The sequence below is a fragment of the Gnatocerus cornutus genome, chromosome 1 (genome assembly GCF_029298725.1).
Source record: "Gnatocerus cornutus isolate USDA-ARS CGAHR chromosome 1, icGnaCorn1.1, whole genome shotgun sequence".
Lineage (NCBI taxonomy): Eukaryota > Metazoa > Arthropoda > Insecta > Coleoptera > Tenebrionidae > Gnatocerus > Gnatocerus cornutus.
The window spans coordinates 24,792,082-24,815,150 of record NC_142233.1 but is presented as its reverse complement, the minus strand read 5'-3'; the positions used below and the strand labels follow the sequence as shown (position 1 = coordinate 24,815,150).

Here is a 23,069-nt window from a genome sequence, read left to right as displayed (position 1 = left end):
TTCTGAGATCGATATATCGCTTATTTTTTAGAGTAAACTTGAGTTATTATACATGTGTGTACGCAGAATTTTCCGCAGATTCCAAATCTGGCATTTAAATTCAGATCCGACAACAAATAACTGAGGTATGGCCGATCAAAGTTTCAGAAAGTTGATTTTCATTTTTTTCTCATTTTTCGTAATTTTTAAAGTTAAATATCTCGGAAACTATTTAAGATATTGAGATGCGGTTTGCGCCATTTTTTTTCTCGGCTCATTTTACGTTAGAAAATGTTATCAAAAGCCCGAAATTCAATAGTCGTTTTTTTGCAAAAAAAAATTTCGACTCAATCGATGAAAAATTACTTCAAAACTCAAAAACGAGAGTGAAAACTAGTTCAACACTCAAATTTTGATAGTTGACGTTTCTTGCATTAGGAGAGTTTACGTTTATAAAAAGGCGGCACATGTTGACGTGCTCTCAACGCCAACTACAATGTTACATTTTTTGTAGAAACTTGGTAGGTACATTCTTTACATTCAGCAGTTTTTCTAGATTAATTTGGTTTTAAATTAAAAGTTCTAAACTGTATAACTCTTACAGTTCTTTTTTTTTGAGTAGTATAAATAATTATTCTTCTTATATAATTTTTTTGAAAATATTAATTTCAATAATTAATTAAAATATCTACCTACGCTTCATAAAACATGTAATTTTTTCTAATAATGACTCGCTACCAACAATATCAAAAACATGTTTATAAATCGAAGTAATTTTATACAAATCTCAGTTATTAATATTTAGTGTATGTCGGTTAAGACTGATAAATCAGCTAATTAGAGCAATTGATTTCAAAGTTTTTCAAACATGACCTCATTTGATTTATAAACAAACCGGTTCCGTTTGTTTATTCCCTGCGTTTTGTCTGTAATCCAGTTTTCTTACTTCACTACAAAACTGTTGCCAGTAATGATAGAATTCTTGTTATTGCTAATCTTAAATAACCCGCAGCATAATTTTGCAAACCTTATCTTCACTGAAGAAAACACAAAAAACTGCTCTACTTTTTCAAGAGAACTTTGGGAAGTATATGACGCACACTTCTTTGTGGCAAACTTTTTGACATTTATAATTCTGCAAACAGACCAGCGTCAGTACGATATTAATCAATTTACTAAAGACGTGTTAACACTGATGTCAAGTTTTGAATTTTCACTAGTCTTACAAATTGAGGAAAAATTTCTTTCACACAAGAGTAATAAATCATCACGTTTTGATCATTTCGCGCCTTATAACTTTAGCACACGAAATTTTGAACCTGTCACCATGGATCAATTCGAAAAAATTAAAACAAAGTCGTCAGATTCGATCAAAGGGTACATAATTTTTGTATGGGATATAGAAACCCTTCATCAGTTTCTGGACGAGGATTTTCAGAGCGTGATTCCGGAAGAAAGAGCGACATATTCGATATTTTTTATTTTCTCTTGGATTGAATCGTGTGAAATTGCTGCTTTCCAAATACATACAGTTTTACAACGATTTTGGAACGAATTCAATGTTATTAACGTCGTAGCTCAAACGACTTGTTTTTGCAATATCACTCAAGTGTTCATTTACCGTCCATTTGAACGAATCAGTGAAACATGGGGAATAACAGAAAGATACACTTTCCAAGATATTTTGAAAAATTTAAGGTCTATTACGAATCCATTGGTTAACTTTAATCAATTTCCGCTTAACATCGGGTTGTTTGAATCATCACCAACAGTTCTTAGGGAGGTACCAAAATATCTTCAAGGAAGTCATATTTACAAAAATCTGTCTTTCTCTAAAGGTTACGTGGGTGTGGATGCTCTAGTTCTCGGAACTTTGGTGGAGATGCTTAATTTCAATGTGAATATAATTGGAGATACAACAAAGAAAAATTTTGGTTTTATTTTCGAAAATGGTTCCATTACTGGTGCTCTGAGAAACGTAATCGATCGTAAAATTGTCTATAGTGTTAATAGTCGGTTCCTGATAGCCTACAAAACGAATAAATTAGAGTTCACTTTTCCTTATACTGCTGAAGATATGTGTATGGTGGTACCAAAAGCTTCCAAAGTACCCAAATAGGCAGGTATTTACAAATGTTTCACCACATTGACATGGGTTTTAGTCCTTCTGACTTTTATAACATGCATGGTTTTTTGGTACTATTTGAACCCAACCAAACTCTGGATAAAAACCTTCTGGATCATCCTTTGTTACATTTTGGGAATTTCTACAAAAATTACACCAAACACCAGCCAGATCATTTTTTTATCAACTTGTATGATGTTTGGCATTATAGTCTTAGGAACAATTCAAGGATCTATGTTTTCAACTTTTACTACAACGAGATTCTATGAAGATCTCGATACTTTACAACAAGTGGAAGAATCCGGTTTGACTGTCGCTTCAACAATGTTTCATTTTATTAGTGACGATTCTGAGGTTTTCAAAAAAATGAAAAAGAGAGTTATACCTCCTCCTCCTAATGTTTATGACCTCGTTGCTTATTCCCGAAATGTCGTCACTTCGGATACAAGAGGTTACCTGAAAATGATAAGTCGATCCAAATATGTTGATAACGATGGTCTTACCACTTCTTCATATAGTCAAAGAGTGTTTTGTCACATTTCTTATAACCAATCTAGTTCCAAAAGGTTCTGCGTTTTTGACTGTTTTTAATAATTACATTGTCAGAATGGTTGAAAGTGGGTTAACCCAGAAATGGGATAACGATGTGGTTCAAAGTATACTCACTGAAAAACTAATAAATATTAACAAGAATGTTACCACAAAAATTGCTTTTACGATTCACGACGTTCAGTTTGCGTTTTATGTCATTTTTTGTGGTTATTTGTTATCTGTGGTTATTTTCTTAAGCGAAATTTTGGTTAGGCGCAGGATGTAGTTTTATTGTTAGACTAATATAAACCTTATTTTTCCTGCAGATAATGTTTTGTAGACGCTAAATTTAAAATGTGGCTTTGTGATTGGTCGTTAAGCAGAGCTACTTAATCAATGCCAATTTTTAAATGTGTTTTTTTGTAAATCCATAAATTCTCTGCATGTTAAATGACGTATAAATTAAAAATTTTAGGTGTGACAAATTGGATAGAATGATTCACGAATGTTTTTTTGCCTGCAACTCAAATTATTATTACTTCTCACATCTCTTATATTTTTCAAAATTAAACCATTTTTATTAAAAAAAAAAACCTGAATTATCCGGCAAGAAAGTATTTTAAGTTGCAGGTTTTTATTTAAGGATCTCTAAACTAAAATAGTTAGCTTTGAGATGTTTATTGTTAAGATTTGTGTGAGAATATGTAATTTATAAATAACATCCATGTAAATAAAAATAAAAATATTACATATTATTTACCCATGCACTCAACATCTGAATAATAAATAACATACTAATGTGGAGGTGTAACTATGTAAACATAAACTTCCAAAAATGAAATACAAAAATATAATATAATTAGTATAATTATTATAATAGTATAATCAAACATAAATAAGCAATTCAATAACACCAACCTGCAAATCCAAAATGAAAATTTTAATATTACTCATGACAATGATAGATATAAAAAACTGTTTATCCATTAATTTTAATCAGAATGTTCCAAAGCGTTCCACTTCAACTAGGGATTTTTGGCTTGTCTGCCAAAACCATTTGATTCTTGTCACTCACTATGTGCTTCTAGTTTTACAAGAGGAGAAGCACAAATTAGCAACTACGGACTACACAGAGATTTTTCTAGCTCTCAGAAGCCAATACAGTAACACGATTTCTTTGAGTGTGCACGAAGAATTTTTAGATGAAACTCAGAATTATAAAAAGTACAAATCTAGTACATGTATCATTTCCAGAAGAACTGGCGATAACTTACAACCAATCGGCTTTAAGGAATTCTTAAAAATCAAAAGACTTTCTTCTGAATCTTCAAAGGGTTACGTTATTATCGTCTGGGACGTGGATGTTTTACATAAATTTCTTGACAACAATCATAGCGTTGTTATTCCAGAAGTCAGAGCAAGCTACGTGTTACAATTTATTTTTAATACCACCGATTTCTGTGAAGAAACTGAAATCGCAATTAGTGGTATTCTGAAGAGGTTTTGGGAACAATTTAACATTATCAATGTAGTGGCCCAAACTCCTTGTGTTTGTGATAAAATGCGCCTCTATATCTATAAACCTTTTGAGTTCATTGGATCTTGGGGGACCATAGAAAGTTATACTTTTGATGAAATTTTGAGTAATCTTCGAACAATAACAAATTCTTTGACCAACTTAAACACATTTCCACTCAACATCAGTATTTTTGAAAGAGCCCCAGATGCGGTACCACAATTGCCCAAACTTTTAAAAGTAAACCCGATTTACAGACATGTTTCACCTTCCAAAGGGTTTGCTGGAGTTGATGGAATGATTTTAGGGGCTCTGGCTGAGTTTCTTAATTTTACAGTCAACATTATTGGTGAGATTACTCAAGACAGTTTCGGTACTGTATTTCCAAATGGTACTATAACGAAAGGAGCCCTTAAAAACGTGGTTGAGGGTAAAGTAGTATATGCTTCTAACAGTAGATTTATGATGTTTCGTCACAATGTCGGTGTTGAACTTACTGTGCCACATACTGCTGAGGAGATTTGTGTGGTGGTACCAAAAGCGTTAAAAATTCCCAATTGGAAAGGTTTGTTTTCCTGCTTTGATAAGTTCGGTTGGATTGCAATAACTGTAATTTACTTTTCTTGTATAATTGTGTGGTACTTTACAGGTACAAATTCAAGCTATACTGAAGTTTTTTGGGGCACATTTTCTTATTTGTTAGAAATTTCTTACAAAGTTAATCCAACAAAAGCCCAACTGTTCTTTCTTTCAAGTTGCTTAATTTTTAACATAGTAATAGTAGGCATAGTCCAAGGTTCTTTGTTCAGAGCGTTTTCAGTCTCATCGTTCTATGCAGATGTCGATACTCTAAATGAAGTTGATGAATTACAACTCCCCCTGGTTTTTGCCATGTGGCCGCTTATTGACGACCGGTCTCAAGTTATACAAAATTTGAAAAAAAAGTCGATCACTGCTATTGCACTAAAATATTACGAACAAGCAGGGCTGTTTCGAAATGTATCTATAGCTGAAACACGGTCATATTCACATTATATGATGAAGACGAAATATATGGATACAGAGGGAAATCCACTTTTACACGTTGTGAAAGAATGTCTTTCAACTTTTTTCATGGCCCATTTTGTCCCTAAAGGTTCTCCGTTTTTAATTATTTTCAACGATGTTATTACTAAGGTGGTTGAAAATGGGTTAACAAGAAAATGGGAACAAGACGTAATCAATAGTTTGATTCTTGAAAAAATGATTAATATGGGTGAGAACAATAGAGAAATTGTACGGGCTTTTGGTCTATTTGACCTGCAAATTGCGTTTATGGTCATTTTTATAGGGTTTTTGTTCTCTTTGTTGGTATTTTTATTTGAATGGATTTACAGTAGAACCTCGATAAAACGAGACAATAAAAGCATACTGCAAGGTTGAGGTTTTTGTATACAGAACATCTTAGAACTCGCGCCTCAGAGAGCAAGCAATTTCACTAATGAAATTTCCAAAAAAGTTTGCTGTGATTGGTTTATTTGAAAAAATAAATGTCTCTGATTGGTCGAATCTATGGTGAGTTGAATTCTCTCGATTATTTTTTGAGTTAAAAAATTTTAGTTTCAAAATTTTGGTTCAGAATTGTTGCCTCTATAAGCCTACTAGTATTAAGTATATGTGGGAAACACTCATATTCTATTACAACTACTAAAGTGAAAAAACTGGTTTAATTAATTTGCAAGTTTTTCTCAAAATTAAAAAAAAATTGTCTGGTTCGCTGAAAGGTTGCCTCATCGAAACCTGGGATGTGGAAACTCTTTATCGCTTTCTTGAGCACAGCTACAGAATGATAATCCCAGAAGAAAGGGCAACTTATCCATTACAATTTGTCTTGGATGTGTATCAACTCGGTGATGAATTAAAAACAGAAATTGATGGTATCTTAAGACGGTTTTTGAATCGAACATCATGTCGTCAATCTTATAACCCAAACACCATGTTCTTTGTGATAAAACGCAAATTTACATTTATCGCTCATTTGTAAAGACTGGAAAAATTTGGGGGATAACTGAGAGTTACAGTCATGAAGAAATTGTGAAAGCAGCAAATAATGTATTGAGCTCATGGGCGGAATGGGTCGTAACGAGGTGCAGTAAACTCTGCACCCTTCATAAATCAAATTTGCGGGGCCAAAGAAATTTCGAAGCGTTGTTGTTGAAAAACTGACCAGGGATAATTGTGAGGTTTTTATTTACACAGTGGTGAATTCATGAACGACGAATTTCGCAATTTCGACCAGCAAGTTTTAATTGCTAAAATCTCACGATTTAGTTTTGTTTTTCTAAGGTGGATAAAAAGTTGAATGTAATGATTGATGAATTAATGTAAATAAAAAAGTCACAAGTTAAAGGAAACAAACAAAAAAAAACTTTATTGTAAACAAAAAATTAATAAAACAATTAAAAAAAGGCTTAAATATGACTAAAAAAACTTAAGTAAAAGGAAACAAAAAAAATTAATCTTTATTGTAAGCAAAAATTAAATAAAACAAATTAAAATAAGGCTTAGGTTATTTTGCCCCCTGGCAATCCACCTCTTCACGTCTTCAACGTCGTTTCCTAGAAAGAAAAAAAATTGAATATTGAAATGGAAAAAGTGAATAAATTAAAATATTCAAAGAAAATTTATTGGATCAATTCTTGGTGTTGTTGACAAATTATCAAAATTACAATTTATTCCCCAAACACCCTTTCCGATATTTTACCCGCCCGCTCGGCAACCGAGAATGAAACCCTTGGTTTCCAACGTCGAGTTTTTTATTGCTCTGGCAAACGTGGTATCTTGGAGAAAATTGACACCTGATTTCTTATAGGTATAGAGTTTAAAGAGTAAAAGAGTACTTTATTTGTCTAAAACGAGGGCATAAAATACTACTTTATTAGTGCATTTTGGATAATTATGTTAATGTAAGTTTATGAGTTTAACTGTTATTGATAATAAATTATTATATCAAACAACATTGGAACTTTCGTTTAATAAATATTTAATAAATAATTATAGACCATATTTGCTAGTGCAAACAGAATTAGTTTGTAAAATCATTATGAAAGAAATTTTTTATTATTTTGATCCAAATAACATGAAGTACCTACTTTACCTACCAAAATGAAGAAAACTGTGTTATTATGTTTCTTCCTTTCTGTGTTCAGCGACTCGTTAACCAAATTGAAAGTCACCGACAATTTATTACAAAGATGTTCAAGTTTCTCCAATAATTCGTGGTTTATCTATGACAAACATTTCGTACTTGTCAAGCACCTGAGGATTTTAAAATTACATTCAATGAATTTCAAATTAGAAGTGAATCGTTATATGGATTTGCTTCTAAAAGTGATCAGTTTTTATAATAACGCCATTCCCTTACAAATACATGACCTTTCCTTAAATGAAACTACACGCTATTTAAATAATTCGTCTTCTGATAACACTATTATCGTTTCTAATATAAGCAGAAAATTGAAACCGACTGATTTCAAAGATTTTTTTAAACTCAAAAAAACTTCGTCCAACTCTTTGAATGGTTACCTAATTGTAAGCTGGAATGTGGCAACCGTTCATCAACTTCTTGATCAGAATTTTCGAACAATTATTCCTGAAGAAAGAGCAACTTATGCACTGCAATTTGTTTTATCGCCTTACGAACTTTGTGGGGATCTAAAAAAGGAAATTGGTGCCATCCTACGTAGATTTTGGACAGAACATAATGTTGTAAATGTAGTAGCTCAGTCACCATGTTGTTGTGATAAAACGCAAATTTATATCTATCGTCCATTTGTAAAAACCGGGTCGAATTGGGGAATAACTGAAAGTTACAGTTTTGAAGAAGTTATGAAGAATCTTCGGACCATCACCAACGATTTAGTTAATTTTAACAGATATCCCTTAAACATCAGTATGTTTGTTCGACCTCCACATGTAATTCGACCTGAGCCTAAACTTCTTCGCGAAAATTTGCATTACAAGAATCTTTCCTCTTCTAAAGGTTCTGTTGGAGCTGATGCTCTAATTCTTGGCACGTTAGCGGAACGTCTTAATTTTGACGTAAATTTTGTGGGAGAGACAAACAAAGCGAATTTTGGGGCTGTACTACCTAATGGTACACTTACAAAGGGAAGTTTAAAAGACATTGCTGAACGCAAAGTTGTATACAGCGCCAATACCAGATTTATGCTTCTTCGAGAAAATGTCGAGGTTGAATTTACAGTTCCTCATCTATCAGACAGGTACTGTGTGGTTGTTCCAAAGGCAAAAAAAATTCCAAAATGGAAAAGTTTATTTTCATGTTTTGATCGAATAGGTTGGTTTTTGATTGCTTCTTCACTTTTCGGTTGCACATTTTTTTGGTACGTTATTGCAACTCCGAAAACGCTTTCGGATGCTTTTTGGCAAACATTTTCCATGTTGTTCGGCGCGTCTCATTCACGGGTGCCTTCAAAAGCTGTAAAGTTTTTCCAGTCATCTTGTATAATTTTTAACGTAATAGTTTTAGGAATAATTCAAGGTTCTCTATTTCGTGCCTTTACCACCACATCACATTACCCAGACATTTTGACTATTGAAGGGGTTGATAAATTAGGAGTTCCTGTGATTTGTACTGTTTGTCACATGTTAGAATTTCAGTCTGAAATTATGAACACTCTGAAAAGAAAATCGTTGCCTATATCAGATCCAAGTCTTTTAGAGCATATAGCAGCTTATCGAAATGTCGCGATGGTTCAAACTATAGCATATACAAATTTGATGATTGGTACGAAATATGTTGACGATGAAGGGTCACCTCTTTTACATATAGTCGATGAATGTATTACTAGTATTCTATTGACGCATTTTGTACCAAAAGGTTCAGCCTTTCTTACAGTATTTAATAATCTAATTACGAAAATGTTGGAAGGCGGTTTGACAACAAAATGGAATAAAGACGTTGTTGACAGTATGATACAAGAAAAAATGATGAGCTTGAACAAAAACAAAGAAAATATTAGAAGTTTTCGTTTGTATGATCTTCAAGTAGCTTTTTATATTTTGCTCGTTGGATATGTGGGATCACTTGTATTATTTTTGTTCGAATTATTTTGCCGATCCATTTTCAAAAACTTTATTAATTTTTAAGCATGATGGTATCTTATATATTTTGTAAACTTAACTATCGCATCAGTTATAATAAATTCACACCATGTACAGTTAATTCTTTTTATCTTTTATCTTTTTTTTTTTAATTTGCTCCCATTTGCATTTGCAACCTCGTTCAGTATTACGAGAACGCTAATAGTAGAGGAAATCGTGGATCCATGCAGTGGAACATCAAAATGCATATAAAATATGTATGGTTATTTACAGTACAAACGCCGGTAAGCTGCATGTGAGCAAGAGTACTGCACATGATTTTTATACTGCTTTTGAACAATTTGAACAATTTGGCACTATAAAACCGACATTTCTCTACCACGATTATAGAAACTCCGAAACTCCGAAAAGATAAAATCTTTTCGATAGCCTGGACTGACAGTGAACTTGAGAACTGGCTTTCAATGGCATACACTAATTTCTGCAGAAAACTTTAATCATTTTTTTCTCGAAAACGGTGACGTTTCGGAACGCGAATTTTGGTCATTATGTCAAACTGCAATGTCTCATATTGGGGTTAAAATCTTTGCACTTTATTCGGGTTCACCCTGTATATCATTTATATCAAAATGTAGTGCAAATGATGCCATTTTACTTAAATTTTATTATTTGCATTAAGGGGATATCTAACAAACTGTAACGGTAAATCCTGCTTCAAAATTTTGCGTAAAGGAAAAATTATATGAAACATTTTAAACATCCAAACGTCAAATGTAGCATCTCCCTTTAACCCTCACTATTTGTAGACGGCACTCTTTTAGTGAGCATGGTCAGTCTGCTTACTACGGTAATAAAACCATAAATAAAAACTACTTCTTAAAACCCCAGCCCGAGTGGTTTAGATTATTATTACCATCATCTTGTGGTCAGGACAATAGCTAATAGTTTTGACTGCACTGATGGCCAAATTAATAGTGCCCATGGCGAGTAAATCTTAAATACTTTGATAGTTGAGTCCGATACTTTACAAATTACACCCATGAAACTTAATAATTACAATATCTCATTATTATAATTTAATGTTTATCTTCATAAATAAATTACATTTTTCCCGAAAAGGTAGGATTTGTGTAATTGCAAAAATTGAAGAATTAATAGATGCACTGAGATCTTCGAATTTTGTCCAAGATTTTTGTGAATGTAACAAAAAATAGTGAACATAAATTATAAATAATAATTATATTCTGTTGTTCTAGTAATTGATCTATTTTTTAAAACCTTTAAATTACGAGAAATTTTTCAGTATTTTCACCACCCCAAAGTCATAATTTTGACAACAAGACGTTATACTACTGTCTGGTTGTTCTCAAAATACGTACAGTTCACCAAACGCTCTAGTGCGGTTATAGCTTTGACTTTTTAAATTGTTTGCAGCCACCTTACCGCAAATCCCTATAAACATAATAATCCTCAAGTGGTTGGGTCTTATCTGCCTTGAAATGAACCGTAATAAATATTTTTACCCAGCTGGTCAGTCTTACAAATCGAAACAATGAAACTCTTCAAAATACGACCTGAAGTGCAATTATATGAAACTTACAAATAAAATTATAATAATTATCTAATAACTCGATTGATTAACACGGTGAACTTGTGGAATGATCTTATTATTTCACGTAAACTATAACAAGATAGCGAATTATTCTGTTTCATTTAACCAATTGCTCACAAAAAGGAATAGGTTGAAATAAAAACAGTTTTAGAAATAAATATGATATCTTAAGAATAAAATAACAAACAGAAAGTTTATTCAAAATAACAAAATAAAGTTTGATCAGTTCGTGGCAGGTATGGTTGCAACTCCTCCGCGAATTAAAGCCAATGTGGAAGATTCAAATTTGGGCCCAACATTCTTCTTCCGGACGAAATGTTTTAATTGTCACCAAATCAGTTCTATCGAATTAAAGTTGCAGTGATACGGAGGCAGTCTTATTACCCGGTGATTATTTTTCTCGGCGATGCTGTCAATATTATAAACTTAATTATGTACTTTTGTTTACTAACAACAAATTTGCTAATTGCTATTGTTGGTCTTGAGAAAGACTGTTTGAAATTCGAACTCGAAACTCAGGAACCAAAAAAAAATACAGAAAAAAGGGGAAGACACGTTGAGAAAAGCTAAATTTTACTAGAGACTGATTCTTTTCAAAAGTGTAAGCACTAAAGTAAACTCTCATCCCTACATTTGCCCTTTTACTTTAATTTTAAACCGACATAATAAAAGAAACTGGAAAGTCCCAAAAACTTGACGTCTTGGTGAGTTTATATACCTGAGATAATCAGATTATACTATCCATTTCCATCCACCGTCCAAAAAAATCTCATCCCCCTCATTAGCCCTTTCTCTGCAGTTTATGAGGGTCAAAGATTAAAAATGCCGAAAAAAACATTGAAACTCCCGGTAATCCAGAATTCCTAGACGTGTTTTGATTATTATTATCGGTCAGCTCTATTAAGTATAACAATCAGTAAATAGACGTCTAAAATCAGTTAGTTTTAAAAATTAATGATTATTGATAATCATTCATTGCTTTAGATAAATTAATGTCGATAATGTTTTATTTAAAAAAAATGATTTTATGAATTTTTTCTGTATTTGTATGACTAAAAATAATTGTAATTGAACCTAAAGTTTCAAATAACTGCTCTATCAGGATGATAAACGCTAGCTACTTTGAGGAATTTCATTGTTTCGATTTGTAAGACTGACAAGCTGGGTAAAAATATTTATTACGGTTCATTTCAAGGCAGATAAATAAGACCCAACCACTTGAGCGTTATTATGTTTATGGGGGTTTGCGGTAAGGTGGCTGTAAACGATTTAAAAAGTCAAAGCCATAACCGCACTAGAGCGTTTTGTGTAGTTCCTTCTTGTATGATACACTTAGTGTAATTCCTCATCTGCTTTTAACAACCTTTCCTGTTTTTGCTTGCAAACTTCTACTTCCGATCTGTGAAATTTAATTTCTGTATTAAAAGTAGATAAAGAATAGCGTATTTTGGGTTGTCGATCAATTCTTCGGATCTCGAAATAATAACGAATGTCTTCTCCCTTGTTATAACACATAATAATTACTGTTACACACCGACTATAATCTAAAAAAATATTAACTGATTGAAAAATAATTATTACATACATATTTTTCAATTAATGATTTTCGTTATAATATACAGATAGGTGTCCTAGAACTTGTGAAAGAGTTATTATCCTTATATTATTTTCACAGATTTTGTCTTGTATTCTGACAGTAAATTGAAAAATATTTTGTACAAAAAACAATTCTTTTTGATTTTATTACATGTAAATACGTATTTCACTTATTATTAAATCTATTTATACGTAGTATGTCTATGAAAAACAACAGTGTGTGCGTAAACAGTATGAATAAAATAGAAGTAATTATTCTCAAGCATTAGTTACCTGGCCGGAAATAAATAAAATACAAGTTACGAGAAATGTTTAGTTTTTTTTTATCTCGGAATATGAAAATAGCTAAATTCTTTTGTTTCTTACTTTTGTTTCACAGTGAAGTAAATAGTTTAAATGTAATCGACGATCTATTTCAGAAATGTTCAACTTTTTCTAAAATATCTGGGTATATTTACGACAAACATTTTTATCTTGCAAGACATTTGAAGATTATAATTCTACACTCGGAATTTTACCAATTTGAAGTAAGACAATATGCTGATATGATTGTAAAAGTGATGACTTTCAACAATTATGCTATACCTTTGCAAATGATGGAAATTTTCTTGGATGACTCCATACCCGACCAGAATTACTCGTCTTCCTTTACCATGGTTATGGCAAATAAAACTAGAAATTTTGAACCTATCGATTTAGAAGAACTTTTCAAAATTAAAAGAATTTCATCCGACTCACTTAATGGATATCTCTACATAGTCTGGGATGTAAAAACTCTTCATGAATTTCTTAACTACAATTATCGAGTAATAATTCCTGAAGAAAGAGCAACCTATGCACTACACTTTGTTTTACATTCTTCTAGATGGTGTGATGAAATTAAGAATGAAATCGGTGGAATTCTAAGACGATTTTGGATAGAGCACAATGTTGTCAATGTACTCGCCCAAACACCATGTTCTTGTGAAAATAGAAAAATTTACATTTACCGTCCTTTTGTGAAAATTGAGAATTCATGGGGAATAGTAGATGGTTACAGTTTTGAAGAAATTGTGAAAAATTTTCGTACGATAACCAATCTTTTGAATAATTTTAATAAGCATCCTTTAAATGTCGGGATGTTTGCTCGACCTCCACATGCAGTTCGTCCAATACCAAAACTTCTTCGCGGAGATTTACATTACAAGGATCTGTCTTCTTCTAAAGGCTTTGTTGGAGTTGATGCTCTGATCCTAGGGACATTATCAGAACGTCTTAACTTTGACGTAAATCTTGTAGGAGAGACAAATAAATTGAATTTTGGAGCTGTACTAGCCAACGGCACACTTACAAAGGGAGGTCTGAAAGACATTGCTGAACGGAAAGTTGTATACGGCGCCAATGGCAGATTTATGCTTCTTCGAGGGAATGTAGAGATTGATTTTACAATTCCACATGCTTCCGATCAGTACTGTGCTGCTGTTCCAAAAGCAAATAAAATCCCTAAATGGAAAAGTTTATTTTCATGTTTTGATCGAATTGGTTGGTTTTTGATTGCTTTTTCACTTTTTGACTGCACTCTATTTTGGTACTTTATTGGAACTCCTAAAACCCTGTCTGATGCTTTTTAGCAAACATTTTACATGTTGTTCGGCGCTTCTCAATCACGGGTACCTCCAAGAACTTTAAGGATTTTTCAGTCATCATGTATAATTTTTAACGTAGTGGTACTGGGAATAATTCAAGGTTCATTATTTCGTGCCTTTACCACCACATCACATTACCCAGACATAGTGACCCTTGAAGAGATTGACAAATTAGAAGTTCCAGTGATTTGTTTGGTTTGTCCAACAATAAACTTTCAGTCTGAAGTTTTAAACAACCTAAAGAGGAAATCTTTGCCTTTAATAGATCCAAGTCTTTTGAATCATGTGGAAACCTATCGAAATATCGTAATGGTTCAACCTAGAACATTTTTAAATTTGATGATTCAAATGGAGCATGTCGATGATGAAGGATCGCCTCTTTTGTATGTAGTGGATGAATGTCTTACCACTATTCTGATGTCGCATTTTGTCCCCAAGGGTTCAGCTTTCCTTACAGTATTTAACAATCTTATTACGACAATGATGGAAACGGGTTTGACAAATAAATGGCAAAAAGACGTGTTTGATAGTATGATACAAGAAAAAATGATTGGTTTCATAAAACACAAACGAGACTCTCGAAGCTTTCGGCTGCATGATCTTCAAATTGCTTTCTACATTTTGTCTATGGGATATGTGGTATCGTTTGGTTTGTTTTTGTTCGAACTTTTTTGTACTTAAATTTGTTCAATGAGTTCTAAAAAATAACAATTATTGTGTTAATTAATTAGTTTTTTTAAGTAACTTTTGTAATTCGTAAATTTGTAATTGGTGGTTTGTGTAAAACACAGCTCAACAAAAAAAAAAATTGTTGCCCTGAATATCTCTCTCGGATTTCTATGTTTTCAAGACCATAGTTTTCGAATGTATTCTTAAAAGTACTGAGTTGGCTTGGGCTTTTATGATTTTGGCGTATTTTATATTTTTGATAATTTAGACTTTGAGTCGGCTCTTCAGAACACGAATTATAATAAAGTGTTTATTATCATGTTAAAATTCGCCTTTGTGCACGCCACGTGACCAACAAAAGTTAGAATACTAAAAGATTTTCAGTAAATAAGGGCATAAAAAATATAAAAGACGCGCTTATAAAATGCGTTCTATTAAAGTTTAACATAAGTTTTATATACTTTTTTTCTTTTTCAACTTCTATGTACATTAATTAACCATTCAAACGAAACAATTTGTAATAATTTCCAAAAAAAAAGATATTTGAGAATATACTTGCTATTTTTTTTTTAATTTTACAGGTTTTTAGCAAAATATAAAAATCAAAATTGAAAAAAAATCGGAGCCAATTTTTCAAAACCATTCATAGCTTCGTGAATTGTTGGCATAGAAGTATTCGAAACCACTCTTACATCAAGGGCAACAAAATCACTGCTGACCAGTGTTATCAGATAAAATAAATATATTCTGGTTATATTTAAGGTCATTAAAACACTATTAATATAATTCATCCAAAATGCAAATTTGCCGTAGAGCTCCATAATTTTCACAAATTATGACCTTGAAATGTGGTATTGAAAATAAATGAGGGTTACGCATTGATAAAGCCTTGTAGATCAATAATTAAGTAGCTATTATTGGTAGTTATGATAACGTCCTATTCAAAGTTTAATTTTTATCTTTGGATTACATTGTCATAAGAGCTATATCACTTTATTTTGGCCGTTACTATACATTTTTTGTTTAGAAATAATTTAGATAAAAAATAACTACACATATTAATTTATATTTCATGTTAACTATCATTACTCAAAAATAAATATGATTAAATACGTTTAATTTGTTTCTCTTTTTGTTGACTTGTGTATGTATGTTGTTTGCTCATGTGTCCAGAATTGTGTTATTACCAAACCTATTTTTTTCTAATGGAAGGCATATTTTGAATATTAAAAAATGTGCATCTATTAAAACAAAATATTATGTAAAAACAAGGCTATCATAATTTACTCATGTCTAATATTGGCGTGTTACTTTTAGGATGAAAAACATCATTTTTTATTTCGTCCTTTTTGTAGAAAAAAGTACACTTATTGGTCTTTCTGTAACTAACCATTGGTTAGAAAAGTGTTCAAGTTTTTCTAAAGAGTTTTGCACATGAAAGGATATAATTTGGAAATGAACCAGTACGTAAATGAATTGTTAAAAGTCAAGAATCTTTACGATTATGCATTTTCATTAGAAGTAACAAACAGATTCTTAAATGAGTCAACTGATTGCCAGAATTACGTTATTCCCAGTAAGACAACAGTACTTGCCCAAACTAGTAGTGAGTTTGATCCTATCGATCCAAAAAAACTGTTAAAAATGAAAAAGGATACTTCTGATTCTATTAAAGAAATTATAATTATTGCCTGGAACATACAAACTCTTCACTGTTTTTTAGAGGAAAATTATCGAGTTATAATTCCTGAAGAAAGAGCTACTTACGCATTACAATTTGTACAACCAGTTGACTTATGTGATCAAAGAAGAAATGAAGTTAGCTCAATATTGAGACACTTTTGGATTAAGTACAACGTTGTAAATGTAATAGCACAAACACCATGTTCATGTGACAGAAATCATTTTTACATATACCGTCCGTTTTTCAAAACAGAAATGTCTTGGGGAAGAACTGAAAAGTACACCTTTGAAGAAGTGATTAAAAATTTTAGAACGATCACAAATTTTTTAACTAATTTTAACAAATATCCTCTCAATATCAGCATGTTTGTTAGAGCACCAAACGTAGTTTGTGACTTACCCAAACTTCTCCGTGCAAATCCGATTTATAGAAACCTCTCTTCCTCTGAAGGTTGTGTTGGAGGAGATGCTTTAATGCTAGGAACCTTCGTAGAACGTTTAAATTTTGATGTTAACCTGGTTGGCGAGACAAAAAAGGCCGCTTTTGGAATACTGCTTCCCAATGGTACAATCACAGAAGGAGCTATGAAAGACGTTGTTGAACGAAAAGTAGTTTATGGTGCCAACAGTAGACTTATGATCCTGCGAGGTGAAGCAGATCTTGAGTTTACAGTGCCTCACACCGCTGAGAGTTACTGTGTAGTGGTCCCAAAAGCAGAAAAAGTTCCTCTGTGGAAAGGTATATTTTCCTGTTTTGATACATTGGGTTGGATTTTTATTCTTCTGACTATAATTGCATGTACAGTACTTTACTGCGTTGGAACTCGTAGAAACTGCAAGGAAGCATCTTGGGCAATATTTTCTTACTTTTTGGGCATTTCTCATTCGCATTTGCCACTACAAGCTCAAAAGATATTTTTTTCATCCTCCATGGTCTTTCACTTGGTTCTCTTAGGAGTAGTTCAAGGTTCATTATTTCGAGCCTTTAGTACGTCAAGGTATTATCCAGATATGAAGACTCTCGAAGACGTTGATAAATCAGAACTTCCTCTAATTTGTGCGATTTGCCGTTCTATGCAGTACCAATCTCAAGTAATGCTTAACTTAAAACGAAAATCAATATCACTACTAGATCCCATTCTTTTTGATGATGTGGTAAACTATCGAAATATTGCAATGACCGAAATTAAAACAGTTTCTGATTTATTGATTGGTACTAAATATATCGCCGAAGATGGTTCACCTCTATTACATGTAGTTGATGAGTGTCTGACCACGTCCCTCATATCACATTTTGTTCCAAAAGGTTCTGCTTTTGCAACTATCTTTAACCATCTCATAACACAAATGGTAGAAAGTGGTTTAGTTATGAAGTGGAGGCAAGATGTCATTGATGGTATGATTTTGGAAAAAAAGATGAGTTTAAGTGAAAAACAAAATATTGTTCGGGTTTTTGGGTTGTCCGATCTCCAAGTTGCTTTTTATCTTATGATTTTAGGATATGTGACGTCGTTTTTAGTATTTCTTGTGGAATCTTTTTCGTACAAAGTAGTAAAATGAGAAACCTAAATCATTATATGTACAAACTCCGTCATTAGTAATTTTTTCGATGCATTAATTTTTTTTGGAACTTCATCCGCTGACGCGAAGATGTCGCAAATGCACATGGCGCTGTTACAATTTTCTCAGTGACATTTGTACGAGAAAGTAGAGCATAAATAAGGTTTGTTCAAAATATTAATTGCCGCTGAAAAAGTATGTGAGTAAAGGAGTGTAAACTAATTTAAGTCTTTTTGGACTTTACTTGACGTCGCGTCTTTCTGTTCAAACCATTTCTGGAGTAGAACGGACTACGCAAAAAATGCGGTTCGAACGATATGAACAATACTGAAAGCACTTAATATAATTGACAGGTCCATTTCTAGGTGACAAAAGTTCTAATATTACAATTTACTAGATGGTCTCCGGAAATCGATGGAAATCACTACTTACATGGACCTCGCTTTTCCGTGCTCTTGGATTTTCTCTTGGGAATAAAAATAAAATAAAAATGTAAAGCAAAGGGGCTACGAAAAAACTAAGTCCAAACAAACTATAGTAAAATATGTAACTCGTTACGTCGGATATGTGCGATTAATAATCTCAATTAAATTAATCACCTTTGTTAACCAATTTGTTTGTTAAATAACTATTTTATATCAAAATATAAGCAGTTTTTGAAGTCTGTTACATTTGTAAATATAGGTACATAAATAAAATAAAATAAAAAAGCGTGATTTAACAAGTGCCCATTTAAGAGACTGCAGCTTTCTGAGGAAGCACAAAATAATAAAAAAAGATTGTTGATTGTTATTATTTTCCAGATCGGTATTTTACTTTTGTCGTGTTGAATTTCAAATTAAATGTTTGTATTTATTATCTAACTAATAATAATTAGGTACTTATATGTTGATGTAAATTGGTAAAAATAATAAATGATGAAAACGCGTGAACGATTCAGCACTTTTATTTATATATCAAGTATGACATTTAATAATTACTACGCCCAGAGCCGGCTCAAGGTACAATTAATTAATATCACCCTTCATGATAATTTTTTAATTTTAGTTCATATACTTTATTTTTTATTTCTGTTAATTTTCGAACTATAAATTAAAAATCCTTAAAGTCATAGAACTACAAGAGGCGAATCTTTTGAAGCCAAGCTTATTAGTTTGGCCTACAAGTAGTGCTGAAGTTTACACAACTTTTTTTTCAAACGGTTTGCTCAAATTCTCGTGCCGGCACTGGTATTGGCTGCATAATAATTAATACTTCATAATGCCATGTTTGCAATTCAAATTGTGATCACGAACTCGAAGATTGTGTCAATATCATTATAAGTAAATAACACATTCTGAATATTGCTCCTATAAAAAGGACAAATACAAACTATAATTAAAATGAAGATAACTTTATTGTTTACTGTGTTATCACGCCTTCTAGACACAAGTGAACTTCATTACTTTAACACAACAAAAACTGTTTATCAAGGATGTGTATTTTACTCTGATACTTTTTGGAATATCTACAATAAGCATTTCCTTGGTTGAACACCTAAAAATTCTTGTGTTACAAGTTGGAAAATATAAAGCTGAGGTGAGTGCATACACTAATGCGTTGTTATATGTCATGGGAAATAACAAATATTCTCTGGCGATAAAAACCAAAGAATACTTTTTAAATGGAAAATTTGAAGAAGTGGATCATTCAACAGATATTGAAAGTAATGACAATGGCACAATAAGTCAGGAGTTGGAACCGATCGACGCTGAAGAATTCCGACAAATTAAATCGCTTTCATCAGATTCTTTGAATGGTTATTTTATCATAGTTTGGGATGTAGAGGCGCTTCATGGGTTTCCAGACGAAGATTTTCGGATTGTCATTCCGGAAGAGCGAGCAACTTACGCCGTACAATTTGTTTTTATACATTGAAGAATTGCGAAATAATCCAAAAAAAAATCGACAATCTGTTAAGACGTTTTTGGCTTCAATTCAGTGTTCTCAATGTTGTGGCGCACACTACCTGCTCCTGTGAATATGACCGTCTATACATTTATCGCCCTTTTGTTCTGAAAAATGACCACTGGGGAACAACCGACAGTTACACGCTTTTTGAGGTAACAAAAAATTTTCGGGTAATTACAAGCCCACTGACTAATTTGCAAGGATTCCCACTTAAAGTCAACATATTCTCAAGAAAACCGTACACTTATTTTGGTTTGCCTAAACTTCTACGGTCTAGTCTCATTTACAAGAAGTTAAATTCTTCGGCTGGGTTTATTGGTGTTGACGGTTTAATTTTAAATACTCTGGCAGAGAATCTGAACTTTAGTGTAGACTTAGTTGCACCAACAGACTGCACCTACTTTGGTGCGGAATTGTCAAACGGTACTGTAACGGAAGGTGCTTTAACAGACATAATAGAACGCAAATTGATGTACAGTGCAAATGGTAGATATCTGGTCGATTATAATGTAACTGGCTTTGAATTTACAGTCCCTTATATAGAGGAAAAGCTTTGCATGCTTGTCCCAAAAGCCCCAAGAATTCCAATGTGGTTGAGTATTTTTAGATGTTTCGATAAATTGTCTCGGTCTGTGATAGCATTAACTTGTATTATCTGTACGAGCTTTTGGTACCACATTGGACCATCTAGAAGTTTTCAAAAGGCATCCTGGACCATATTCTCATATATACTGGGAGCTTCAGATCGAGTTGTACCAAAAAACTCCCAAATTCTGTTCCTTTCTTCTTGCTTAATTTTCAATGTTATCGTGTTTGGTACAATTCAAGGCTCCTTATTTCGAATTTTCAGCATCCCTACTTATTATCCAGATATCAACACTCTTGACCAAGTCGATAAGTCTGGTCTTTCTATATCAACAAATGTTTGGCGGTTCATTTTAGATGAAACCCCTTTGATAAAACGTCTGAAAAATAAATCAGTTCCTAAAATTCCTGATATTTTAGATGTGATGGCCACACATCGGAATTTTGTCACTATGGAAGCTAAATCAATTTTCGATTTTAGAATTAGATCGAAGTATGTTGATAAGGACGGATATCCTCTTCTTCATATTGTCAAAGAGTGTTTTACTACGGTTTTGTTAGCTCAAATTGTACCCTAAGGTTCTGCCTTATTACCTGCGTTTAATTGGAGAATTACCAGAATGGTGGAAAGCGACTTGACGAAAAAGTGGAATCAAGATGTTATTGATAGCGTGATTCAAGAGAAGATTAATAGTTTGAACAATAAAAATGTTCGGGCATTTTCTTTGAATGATCTGCAAATTGCTTTTTATGTAATTTTGGCGGGGTTTGTAACCTCATTGTGTATATTGTTGTATGAAATGTTTGGTACAGCTAAATAAAATGTGTTGATAGTCATTAACAAAATGGTTGTTTTATTTAAAATCATACCTAGTCTTATTGTATAAAACTAAATAGGAGTATAATAATACAGTGTCCGGAACGTGGCGCACCACCTAACAGCTCTCGGTGAAAATTTTATTACTTCGTCGGGATCGTCGGTCATTAAACATGCTCTCTCCGCAATAATGAAACATTTTTCACCTCGAATGTTATCTACCATTTAGTGTTACGTAGAGTAATAATAATGTACATTGAACTTATACTAAATAAAATTGGAAGATTTTATTCATTCATGCATGAACTGAAATGAAGTTGAACAAAAATTCTTGAAATATCAGAGGTAAACGCATTCGTCCGATTTATTTCTAAAAATAGATAAGCCTATCAAATACCAATGTTATCATTTGAGACCTTGCCGACAAACAAAAACAAACCAATTTTTCCATGAGCGATAACAGTTTTTATTTAATACATTCTACATATTTACCAAGTTTGTGATTAGAATTGATTTGGTAGAAAATTTGTACCCACCAACATTGAAAACTGTGTCAATAACATAATAGCACATATTAACTCTTATTAGTATAAAATGTTGTTTTATAAGTTTGTAAATTTAGTAATACAACACTAAAAATGAAAACAACATTGTTGTTTTTAATTTTGATGACCTTTTTCCTACAACATAGCAAACTACATCGCTTAAACATGAGCCATGGTATTATAGAAAAATGTACGTTTTACTCGGAAGAATTTTGGTCCACCTATAATAACCACTTCTATTTCGTCCAGTACCTTACAATCAATGTATTACAAACGAAGAACCACAAAGCTAAACTTAATGAATGTGTCAATAAACTTTTAAATGTTTTGAGCGATTATGACTATAGTATAGTCATCCAGACTGAAGAACACTTTTTAAAAAAAAATTGGAAAATAAAAGCCATCCACGTTATCGTAAAATTGCAATTGACCCTCCTCTTAATCGAAAATTTGCACCAACCGATGACGATGAATTCCAACGAATTAAACTACGTTCTTCTGACTCTCTCGATGGTTATTTCATCATGGTATGGGACGTGGAAACACTTCACGGATTTTTAGACCACCACCCACAGGATGTTATTCGAAAAGAAAGAGCTACTTATGCTATACAATTGGTTTTTGATTCAAGGGAATATTGCATAAATGTTGGAACAAAAATCGGCAATCTGTTAAAACGATTTTGGGTTGAATTCAACGTTGTCAACGTAGTGGCACAAACAACATGTATGTGTGAAAGTACACGTTTGTACATCTATCGTCCTTTTGTTAGAACGAACAACACTTGGGGCATTGTAGAGAGCTACACTTTTGACGAAATTACGAACAATTTTCGAACCATCACAAATTCATTGGTTGATATGAATGGTTTTCCCCTCAAAATAAATATATTTTTGAGAGAACCACACACTTATCTCGGCTTGCCTAAACTTCTGCGAGGTAGTCACATATATAAAAATTTGACTTTGTCGGCTGGATTTATTGGTATTGATGCCCTAATTCTAGCCACATTAGCGGAGTACCTCAATTTTGGCATAGAACTTGTTGGGCCAACTTTTAAAAATTATTGGGGTTTTGAGTATCCTAATGGTACCGTATCCGAAGGAGCATTAAAAGATATAACAGAACGTAAACTGGTGTATAGTGCAAATGGAAGATTCTTAATTATATTTG

General features: G+C 32.6%; 2 protein-coding genes and 1 pseudogene across 2 annotated transcripts; all 3 read left to right on the top strand.

Annotated features, from left to right (window-relative positions):
• The first annotated feature begins 889 nt into the window (after window positions 1–889).
• On the top strand, window positions 890–2,921 carry LOC148180952 (uncharacterized; annotated as a pseudogene).
• Window positions 2,922–8,084: 5,163 nt separating this feature from the next.
• On the top strand, window positions 8,085–9,299 carry LOC148180951 (uncharacterized). The gene is made up of 2 exons (XM_088045110.1): window positions 8,085–8,487; window positions 8,680–9,299. Exons 1-2 carry the CDS (start codon window positions 8,085–8,087, stop codon window positions 9,297–9,299), a joined length of 1,023 nt encoding a protein of 340 aa, XP_087901236.1.
• Window positions 9,300–16,694: 7,395 nt separating this feature from the next.
• LOC148180950 (uncharacterized) lies at window positions 16,695–17,999 on the top strand. The gene has a single exon (XM_088044995.1). The coding sequence runs from the start codon at window positions 16,695–16,697 to the stop codon at window positions 17,997–17,999; it is 1,305 nt and encodes a 434-aa protein (XP_087901121.1).
• The last annotated feature ends 5,070 nt before the right edge of the window (window positions 18,000–23,069 follow it).